The sequence below is a fragment of the Heptranchias perlo genome, chromosome 19, assembly GCF_035084215.1.
Source record: "Heptranchias perlo isolate sHepPer1 chromosome 19, sHepPer1.hap1, whole genome shotgun sequence".
In the NCBI taxonomy this organism is placed as follows: domain Eukaryota; kingdom Metazoa; phylum Chordata; class Chondrichthyes; order Hexanchiformes; family Hexanchidae; genus Heptranchias; species Heptranchias perlo.
The window spans coordinates 47,687,521-47,698,543 of NC_090343.1; the positions used below are offsets into that span (position 1 = coordinate 47,687,521).

At 44.6% G+C, this 11,023-nt stretch overlaps 1 protein-coding gene across 1 annotated transcript; it reads right to left on the reverse strand.

Moving 5' to 3' along the window:
• Positions 1 to 2,559: 2,559 nt before the first annotated feature.
• LOC137335379 (phosphoenolpyruvate carboxykinase, cytosolic [GTP]-like) lies at positions 2,560 to 9,951 on the reverse strand. The gene is made up of 9 exons (XM_068000723.1): positions 9,836 to 9,951; positions 9,082 to 9,335; positions 7,975 to 8,156; positions 7,033 to 7,236; positions 6,693 to 6,880; positions 6,066 to 6,228; positions 5,580 to 5,936; positions 5,284 to 5,379; positions 2,560 to 4,268 (listed from the first exon to the last, which is right to left on the reverse strand). The coding sequence occupies exons 2-9, from the start codon at positions 9,303 to 9,305 to the stop codon at positions 3,814 to 3,816; spliced, it is 1,869 nt and encodes a 622-aa protein (XP_067856824.1). The 5' UTR covers positions 9,306 to 9,335; positions 9,836 to 9,951; the 3' UTR covers positions 2,560 to 3,813.
• Positions 9,952 to 11,023: the final 1,072 nt, after the last annotated feature.

Below are 11,023 nucleotides of genomic sequence, written 5' to 3' on the forward strand. Positions count from 1 at the left end.
ACCAAACAACATATTTATGTAGCAACGCTCTTTATAATAGTTCTATCAAATAAACAAGGATGGTACAAACTGTCCCTAGAAAGTTTCAAGTTGTACAAGCCTGTTTCATAGGGTGTGTGAGCCTCTGCCGTCCCGGGAAGCTGCATCCCAGTTTATATATCTTTCTGAAGCATATTTGCTTCTGGTAGCTTAACAACATAAGTCTCATGGTGTCATCTGTCCCGGACACTCCCCCCCCCCCCCCCCCCCAACCAGGGAGCCCATTGTTCCAGACACCTTTATCCATTCTATGGTGTTAACAATTGTCCATTCTATCTATCTTATGGGGTGGAGATGCCGGTGATGGACTGGGGTTGACAATTGTAAACAATTTTACAACACCAAGTTATAGTCCAGCAATTTTATTTTAAATTCACAAGCTTTCGGAGATTTTCTCCTTCCTCAGGCAAATGTTTTCTCCTTCCTCAAAACATTTGCCTGAGGAAGGAGAAAATCTCCGAAAGCTTGTGAATTTAAAATAAAATTGCTGGACTATAACTTGGTGTTGTAAAATTGTTTACAATTATCTTATGGGGGAGGAACATGCTCTTATCTTTCTGTTATTTTGATTGTTCGGATGTAGACATTTAAGATGTCTCATCCTGTAGATGCCAATCACAAAAGTTATATAATTAACTAAAGAAAGCTCCTGCTAATTAACAGGATTAGTCTGTGTCTAGGTTGTGAGCCTTTGATTATGCCTTGGGATGTTTTGTTATCTGTTTCTGACAATTGGTCTTCAATGTGTCTGTTTCACACTTCTATTGTCTGCAATATTGACTTTGCCTGATGGACTGAGGTCAGGCATATCATTTCCTGTGGAATGCTGGCTCCCTTTGTATTCTCACAGACCCAAGGCCTGCGTTTTGCTTTTTAGCCAAATGTCTGAAGCTTTGCAGGATGGGATATTTCTTAGTGTGAAACTGGAGTCACATATAGACCAGACCGGGTAAGGACGGCAGGTTTCCTTCCCTGAAGGACATTAGTGAACCAGTTGTTTTTACGACAATCTGACAGCCTCATGATACTTTTACTGAGACCAGCTTTTTATTTCCAGATTTTTAAAACAAAATTAAAATTCTCAAACTGCCAAGGTGGGATTTGCATTCACATTCTCTGGATTATTAGTCCAGGCCCCTGAATTACTAGTTCAGTAACATAATCACTAACGCACCGTACCCGTATCTGGAAAAAAGGACATCTGGGATACTGGGTTTGATGGGAAACAGGTAAGTTTGGGTTGGACACAAGTTTTATACTCCGGTTGATTTTACTATACATTGAAGTCCCTTTTTGGCTTGGCATCCATTTTTATCTGATTACATCTCTGTGAGCACCTTGGGACATCTTTCTACATTAATGGTGCTATAGAAATGCAAGTTGTTGTTGTAGTGTATCATCAGATAGGTCTGCACTTTGCAGATATTTATTTCCACCACGTGACAAACTAATGGATATGTCAAGTAGAATGAGCAATATTTCTGGAATGGAAATGCTAATATGTGGCTGCCAATGGTGAACCATTCGTCTTCTGTTAATCTACATCCTCAGGGCTGAAAGGATGGATGAATAGTCTGGAGCTTTGCTCGATCACACAGCATTTATACAGAACTTTCCCTCAGGAGATTAAATGGACGGGTAGCATCCATGATAAGGTAAATTATACATGGGAATTAAAAGAGGTAAGCAGAGTCTATAATAGAGATTTTACATGGCATGACGATGGAAATTAATTGGGTGGTGTAGAGTCCATGGTAGATTGAGTGTACATGGTGTGTGGAAGGAGCAGTCTTGATGGGCTGAATGGTGATCAGGAGCAGAAACCCTGGATGATCGTCCCTTCCTTAACCCAGGGGACACTGTGACCAATTGTAGCCCCACTACTGCTGCCCTAGCTGAGATCAGCTGAGACTTTCATTCCATCACTCTGTGTTGGAAGGTTTGGAACTCAGGTGAATGGACACCGTCTCAGCTGAACTCCGAACTGAAGTGGTTAAGGAAATCACATTACAATACCTTTACTTATGAGTTTTGTCATCAGCCTCCACTTAAACAAAAAAACGCACAGGGACAGATATTCAAAAACTTTTAAGACAGAAACCCCAAGGAACAACTTTCAGGCTGATGTGGGAAGCTCGAAAAGGGTTGGAAAAGAGGGCTATGTTTTAGAACTAGAGGGTATAGTTGCAGGATAAGGGGTCAGCCATTTAAGACTGAGATGAGGAGGAATATCTTCACTCAGAGGGTTATGAATCTTTGGAATTCTCTACCCCAGAGGGCTGTGGATGCTGAGTCATTAAATATATTCAAGGCTGAGATAGATAGATTTTTGGACTCTAGGGGAATCAAGGGATATGGGGATCGGGCAGGAAAGTGGAGTTGAGGTTGAAGATCAGCTTTGATCTGATTGAATGGCGGAGCAGGCTTGAGGGGGCATATGGCCTTCTGCTGCTCCTATTTCTTATGTTCTTATGACAAAAAAGTCTCTCACACTGATGTGGTTAAATAAAATTCGAAATGTTGAGAACAAAGAAAAACAATTTATTAAAAAAAACATTGTGTATAAACAATAACTTTTCCAGTTGAAACATACGGAATTATAACACACATATACTCAAAGTTCATTGTAGAAAAGTAATTTACAATTTGAAAAGATTAACACTCCTTTGCTTCAGTAAGTGATTTTGAGTTTTTCTTGCTTCATTGTCAACCCCCAATGCGTGTCTCGCCTGACGTTGGACCGTGTTTTATACCCGGGGAAGGCACAGACGATTGGATGGTGCATTAATATCGCTGTGGAGCGGACTGCACCTTCTCTACAAATTAATAACTTTATCAGACCTAATAAAAAAAACTAAAGCTAACAGTTCTCTACTTAATACTGTAAACACCAATGTTGCTGCATGGTGTTCACCGCACTGCACACCTTTCCTGGAAGCTGCAGCAGTGGCACTAATACATGTTCAGATCAGGCTGTCCCTGGGATCTGAAAGGCTCTCCCGTACAGCCCTGCTAAATCTCAAAACACAACTAAAAATGGGCATTATGTGTTAATGTTTGCAGGGAATCAGAACACCTGTGGTGGATAGGTGTGAGCAAAGCAACCTTCTCCATTGCAACAACTATGCTTTTCCAACTTAAACCAGGATCCCACTTGGTGATCCAAGTTGGCCCAGGTGTGCTATCGACAGTCACGATTACAAAGCTATCAAAATCATAATGCTCCAAAAATTCAGGAGTTGCCCCTAGGTTACAAGAGGTCTTTTTTTTGCAGCAAAAGCTGCACAAGGCGTGGAGCTAGGTCCAAATCTAAACCCCTCATCCCTTCAGACTTGAATGCTCACAAACTAAGAGTGGGTAAAGCCTCGTTTCCCTCACAGCCTCAGGCCACAGGTAGCATTGTGATATATTCCTAACAATGGATTTCCATAGCTGGACTGTGCAGTCAAAGACCTTGCTAATAGATGCTGGCTGCAGTATTGTGATGCACAACTCACTGGACTCCTTGCTCCTCAATATGACCGTAAATACCCTGTTTGAAGGGGGTATTTTCTATTCCACCTGAGTCCATTGTTATGAAGTAAAACAGGTTACAGTAAATGTACTTTCAGTTCCAATGACAACAACAGAGTCTCTAGCATTCCTAAATGCATTCAGTGTTCAATCTAACTCACAGTATCAATAAACAGTGCTGAACTCCCAAACTGCCGCTCGTGGGCCATTTTATATTAAATAACCATGGCTCATTCCTTACTTCCTATCATTTGTCTCTGGTTACAACCAACTTATTCTTTGTTCTAACTGCAGCAGCTGATTGGCCACGTCACTGGGAAGGTCGTTGTTGACTTGTTCTTCGAAATATTTTCTGATCTCTTCTATTTCCTCTTCCCAGAACTCTTTCTCAACGCTGAAGAGCTCGTCCATGTTGACATTACCCAGACCCTTGAGGTTCAGGGCTCCGTCTGCAGGAATGAACCCCAAAGGAGACAGCTTGGCGCACTCCTCTCCCTCGATTCTCCGGAACATCCACTCCAGGACCCGGGAGTTCTCCCCAAAGCCCGGCCACAGGTAGTTGTTCTGCTTGTCCTTGCGGAACCAGTTGACATGGAAGATCTTGGGTAGTTTTGAGCCGGCCCTGTGCTCCATGCTGAGCCAGTGCGATAGGTACTTGCCAAAGTTGTACCCGAAGAAAGGCCTCATGGCGAAAGGGTCGTGCATAATGACCTTCCCTGAGAAACAGACAAAAGGAACAGTGAAGAACTGGTGCCAAGGGTGACACGGGAATTATCCGAGTTAACAGAACTATGATTTACTCTGAGTCTCACTGTTACTGCTGTACTCTGTGTCCCACTGGTACTGCCGTTCTCTGTGTCCCACTGTTACTGTTCTCTGTGTCCCACTGTTACTGTTGTACTCTGTATCCCAGTGTTACTGTACTCTGTGTTCCACTGTTACTACTGTACTCTGTGTACCAGTGCTACTGTACTCTGTGTCCCAGTGTTGCTGTTCTCTGTATCCCAGTGTTATCACTGTACTCTGTGTCCCAGTGTTAGCACTGCACTCCATTTTCCAGTGTTACTGCTATGCTCTGTGTCCAGTGTTACTGTACTCTGTGTCCCAATGCTACTGTACTCTGTGTCCCACTGTTACCACTGTACTCTGTGTCCCAGTGTTGCTGTTCTATTTTTCCCAGTGTTACTGCTGTAGTCTGTGTCCCACTGTTACTACTGTACTCTGTGTCCCAGTGTTGCTATACTCTGTTTCCCAGTGTTACTGTGCTCTGTGTCTCACTGTTAGCATTGCACTCCATTTTCCAGTGTTACAGCTGTACTCTGTGTCCCAGTGTTACTGTACCCTGTATCCAGTGTTACTGTACTCTGTGTCCCAGTGTTACTGTACCCTGTGTCCCAGTGTTACTGTACCCTGTGTCCAGTGTTACTGTACTCTGCGCCCCAGTGTTACTGTACTCTGTGACCCAGTGTTACTGTACTCTGTGTCCCAGTGTTACTGTACTCTGTGTCCAGTGTTACTGTACTCTGTGTCCCAGTGTTACTGTACTCTGTGTCCCAGTGTTACTGTACACTGTGTCCCAGTGTTACTGTACTCTGTGTCCCAGTGTTACTGTACTCTGTGTCCCAGTGTTACTGTGCTCTGTGTCCCAGTGTTACTGTACCCTGTATCCAGTGTTACTGTACTCTGTGTCCCAGTGTTACTGTACTCTGTGTCCCAGTGTTACTCTCGTACCTTTGTGTTCTGCTGCAGCTGTAGCCTCTGATCTCATGGCTGATCCGATGAAAACTCCGTGCTGCCAGTTCAACGCTTCATACACCAGAGGGACACCTGGAACGTAACAGAAAGTCTTTGAAATAATGGTCTGCTACGGACTGCGCTGTTTATTTGTATTTTTCAATTCTATTGCACAAAGCTGTCCCACTTTCAGCCTTTTACCTACTGTGAGAGTTCCTGTACAATAATAGCGCAGCTGCCAGGCTCTGTGTCTAATGTTTATTTATGTTGGTCTATTGATTAAACTATTGTACCTTTTGGCCTCCGTCCTCCAAAGATAATTCCTTCAATGGGAACCCCTTCAGGAGACTCCCAGTCCGGGTCAATGATCGGACACTGTCTGGCGGGAGTGCAGAACCTGGAGTTTGGATGAGAACACGGTTCCCCATCCTCCGGCATCCACTGTTTGTTTTTCCATGAAGTCACTGTGACGTCGGGAGGCAGGGTTTCATCGATTCCTTCCCAGTAAACACCCCCGTCACTGGTCTCTGCCACATTGGTGAAAATGGTGTTGGTGCTGATGGTTTTCATTGCATTTGGGTTTGTTTTTACGGACGTTCCAGGAGCTACGCCAAAGAAGCCATTTTCTGGGTTGATTGCTCTCAGGTTCCCTGTGGGAAGGGACGGTATGATACTTATTAATAAACTCATCGGACGAGTGTTCAACCCAAACGGATACTTTCCCATTTAATTATTTCACATCGGCCTTAAACTATAGAGCGATGTCAAGACCAACAAACCTTGTTCATCGAATTTCATCCAGGCGATGTCATCTCCCACACACTCAACTTTCCAGCCAGGTAATGTCGGATTCATCATGGCCATGTTTGTTTTGCCACAAGCGCTGGGGAAAGCAGCAGCAATGTACTTCTTCTGGCCTTTGGGATTGGTTACTCCCAGGATCTGTGGAGGGAGAGGAGAGGCTGATGAGCAGCTGATTCCTGTGCACTCACCCTGGGCTACAGCGTCCTGTGCAACCTGACTAAAGAAATGTAGCATGGGACAGTCAGTGTGCGTGTTCATACTGACACAGACTGAGCAATGTGTCACCATTAAATATTCCTGCTCCGTCATATCTCCCATGCTGCACACCCGATCCCAAATGATTCAGTGCTTTGAAATTATAGCAGTAAAATAAGGACAATTAGTGTAATCTAACCTAAATTTCAGACATTATTAAGCTCATTGTCAGTCAGTGTGAGACTGAGTAACATCACTCATTGCCTACAGTCTCAGTGTGATAAGCAGGGTTTATACTTCAGAAGTTTGTTTCTTTCACATGTCAGAGGTATATTACTGATAAACTACAGCTGCTGAATATCCACTTTAATCGCTGCTCCAGCAAAGAGTAAATCCTGTCTTCTTACCAGCATATGCTCGGCCAGCCAGCCCTCTTCTTCAGCAATCCTGGAGGCGATCCGCAGAGCGAAGCACTTCTTCCCCAGCAGTGAGTTACCTCCGTAACCGCTCCCGAATGAAATAATCTCCCTGCGCTGAGGTATGTGGGCGACCAGTGTCAGCTCAGGGTTACAGGCCCAGTTATTGACCAGTGGCTCTAAATACAAGAGATGGATTGTCACCCAAAGGTTCAATATAAAGCTGTTTGATCAAAATGTAGGACCCCCTTCCCCTCTTCACCCCCCCCTCCCCTCCGACCCCGCACCCAGAGAGCAATAACTGATCCAAAGTGGCAGGATCCAAACTCACTCTTTAGTGGCAAAGGGCATCCGACTGAATGAAGGCATTTCACAAACTGGCCATTGCCCAGGGTCTCCAGGACAGCTGATCCCATGCGAGTCATGATCCTCATGCTAGCCACAACGTAAGGTGAATCCGTCAGCTGGATCCCAATCTTGGACAGAGGTGACCCCACAGGTCCCATGCTGAATGGAATCAGGTACATTGTACGGCCTAGGGATTTAAAGGAAGAAACTTAATCATGAAATTGTTCTGGGCTAGAATGTGACTGATGTTTAAATTCTTATGAACCCAAGGTTAAGCTCAGGTTTGGCTACATTTCCTGCTGTCTACTACGGCATTTACAGAACTACAGACGGAACAAGAGGCATCGTGAGTAATGGCAAGTCAAAAATCTCATCAACGGATTCAGACATGGTCATAAACCACAAGAGTGGAGCTCAGGGAGTTTCTATCTGTTATCCAAACCCCAAACTCCCTTGTATCTGTTATTTGTTCAAACTGTAGTGAACACAGTGGGTGGGGGGAGGGGGTTTCTTTCAATTTTGGTTGCACTTTTGATTGTCATTTGCCACCATCTGTGTCTCACATCATCCTGCCAGCTACTGACGCCCCCTGGAACAGGCAAACATCTTAACTGCGGTGCTGTAGTTTGGGCAGCAGAACAGTGCAGTCGGGAAGTTTGTCTGCAATGTTGGTAGTTGGAAGCTGTCACAGCCAGCACCAGAGATCCTGGATCGTCCAAAATAGACTGGGAACTGTGTCAGGTATCCTGGGGTTGTAAGGGAAGCAGGTGGACTGAGCACTTTGTGTAAATGAAGCATGATAAGGTCCAGACTGAAGAGTCAATAACCGTGATATAATCACTGCACGTTTGTTGAGCAATAACTCACAAATCAATATCCAGAAAGAATAGCCCAGAAATCTCCCTGTTTCAATTAGTGTCTATACCTTTCATACACTCTGGGAAGCGTGCATTGTAAGCCTTTTCAAACTCCTTCTCCGACAGCCAGCGCCCGAGCTGGCTGACTCCGTTCTTTGGTATGGGAATGGTATCCCTCTGTTCAGGGGTCACGATCACGGTTTTACTCTCCACTCGAGCAACATCCCTGGGGTCCGTGCGAGCCAACCAGCTGGAAGTGGCAAAGTTTGTCAGATTCAGTTATGGTGATTAAGGCGAGTGAATCCTCATCACAAGTAGAACCTCAATAACACATCACTGCAATGTGTGGTGATTCGGGATTGAGGGCGGAGACCTGGGGCTGAGCCCAGCTATTACATTTGGCCAATCTGTCCATGATCTGAAATCCCTGTACAGGACGGTGATATTTCTATAAAACCCCTGTTTTGGGATTGAATGTAATGCATGTGTGTGAGGTGAGGCACTGTGGGAGGTGGGGAGAGTGGACTTTGTGCTGTGTGTGTTCTATCTTCTCCTGTTGCGAATGTTGGTGAGTGTGGCGAGCTGAAGGTTTACTGCACTCTTGTCCTGAGTACAGTGAAGCTTGTTTTTTGATTGGTATCATTGAGTGTTCATTACTTAAGAATCTAAATCAAGCAATGAACCCTCATCCTTTTATGTAATTAGCTTCTTTCACCACTATTCACTCCTGCATCTGTTGTCCTACAAATAATTTACTTGTGTTTTCCTTTAAGTCATTTCACAGCCACAGGAAATCACTCCCTTTACCAGCTGGTGAAGGGCATTGGATCTCTGTCCATTCACCTCTGGGGCATGAAGGGCACAAGAATGTGAACATGTGGGCAGCAAATCTGCCGCACATTGGCACTGAACTGGCAACCTCACCAACAGCTGGTGCTATGAATAGAAATGCCAAATTGGTGTAGCAGCAAGAGTCCTCCTGAGGTTGGGGCTGAGGCACGTTGGTGGGACAGTGTAGAGGGAGCTTTGCTCTGCATGTAACCCTCTTATACCCGGCCTGGGAGTGCTTGTTGGTGGTGCTGGATGACAAAGGTTAAAAATGGTGGGCCTAAAATTGACAAGCTCAATAAAATGTCATCAAAAAACATCGGTTGGAAGAGAAAAAAGCTGCTCACCAGTTCTGATACTTGCGTAAGCGTTTGATCATCCCCTGCTCCTCCATCAGGGACAGAATCTGCCTGTTCTCTTCTTCGCTCCCATCACAGATGTGGATGATGTCCGGCTGGCACAGCTTTGCACTTTCTTCAACAAAGTCTCTCACTGCAGAGCTCAAAGTTTTCAGATCCCCCTGGACCACTTTCAGAGGCAGCGGGGGCTGAGACTGGAGCTGGGGAGCCATGTCTTCTCCGAGAAATGGACCAGCAAAAACCTGCAAAATAACAATGACATCACTGCCGAGAGTGGTCGGAACGAGCTTAGTATCTTGATTATGCCAAACTGTTCATATGAACAGAAACGAAGAAAATGAAAGAATTATTATACCCTGTTTTCTCATGCAGGCTGTTGTCCTAAATTTACATTTGCAGAATGCATGGATTGTTGGAATAATTTTTCAGGATAAAAACTGGACAATAATAAAAAATTATAATCTGGTGAAATTTGTATTGAAGGCGAGATGATTGCTGCTGTTTGTCTTGAAGCTACATATTGTTCTGAGCAAAAGAAATCTAGAGGCAGTGCGAGAGACAGAGAGTGAGAAAGCGAGGCAGAATAAAAATGGAAGTAATAAACAATTCCCAGTAATATGATAAAGTAAATGGCAATAAAAATACACTTGGGTCAAAATAGCAAAATGCCCCTCTTGTTCCTCAAAACTGTCTGTTCACACAAACACTCAACAGTAAGCTGCATCGCAGTGTGTTCACTTACTCTGCTTGCTGGGTCTGTCTCAGAGCAGTTTCAGTCGGCCGGTTCGATTTCTAGCTTCTTATTCTTCTTTCGAGTAACCTGAATTCTGAAGTTCTTCAGGTGTCTGATGAGCTCTCTCTATGCTGCCTGAGTCTTTAAGTACAGAATTAGAGTACCTCCCATCACTTTGGAATAAGGGGGCTTGTCATGTTCGTCATTGATAGTAAACACACCTCCTTGAGAACGCAGTTAATACGTAATTCAGTGACAGCAATCTGGACTCTTAATATCTATTCCAACAATCAGCGATCAATAGCTTTGAAAATGTGCAAGGGCCACACCTCTTCAATAATGCGGTTAATATATAATCCAGTCAATAATCTGTTTCAACAGTCAGTGATCAGTGGCTGTTAAGACATGCTTGTTTTTCATTTCAGCTGAGGTTTGCAAGTTGCAGCGGTTGCCAAATGTTCTAGTGTCAAGACTTTGGCCCAGCTCTGTTGCAACAGTGAGTGTTGTTTTCTGATCCAAAAGGTGTTGCATGTGACTTATGGGATGACATTCCTTTTGTTCAGACAGGGCTATCGCTGTTGCTGATGCTCCAATCAGCTCTTTGCAAAGCCAGGCTACACCTCCAGAGCTGAAGGGCCGATAACATGTCTGCTGGTTGGCTAGGAGCTGGGGGCCCGACTCAGGTGTGGATTCAAACCACTGCAACTGTGGGGCTTAGAATGGAATAAAATAGTGAAAAGACTTGCATTTATATAGTGTCTTTCACGACTTCGGGAAGTCCCAAAGCACTTTACAGCTAAAGAAGTACTTTTGAAGTGTAGTTACTATTGTAATGTAGGGAACAGAGCAGCAAATTTGCGCACAGCAAGGTCCCACAAACAGCAGTGATAATGACTAGCTAATCCATTTTAGATGTTGGGTGAGGGATAAATATTGGCCAGGACAACGGGGAGAACATCCCTGCTCTTCTTCGAATAGTGCCATGGGATCTTTTACGTCCATCTGAGGGCAGATGGGGCCTCGGTTTAACGTCTCATCCGAAAGATGGCAGTGCAGCACTCCCTCAGTACTGCACTGGAGTGTCAGCCTAGAATTTGTGCTCAAGTCTCTGGAGTGGGACTTAAATCCATGACCTTCGGACCCAGAGGAAAGACTGCTATCATTCACAAGTGAGCCAGCATCAACTGCCATCTGTAG

What these genes read in the sequence shown, in the direction of transcription:
- LOC137335379 (XM_068000723.1), bottom strand. Translation starts at nt 9,305, where the DNA reads ATGGCTCCCCAGCTCCAGTCTCAGCCCCCGCTGCCTCTGAAAGTGGTC. An exon ending in GATGAAATTCGATGAACAAG is followed by an intron (nt 5,937 to 6,065) that starts GTTTGTTGGTCT and finishes CCCTTCCCACAG; the next exon opens with GGAACCTGAGAGCAATCAAC. An exon ending in TGGAGGACGGAGGCCAAAAG is followed by an intron (nt 5,380 to 5,579) that starts GTACAATAGTTT and finishes GTTACGTTCCAG; the next exon opens with GTGTCCCTCTGGTGTATGAA.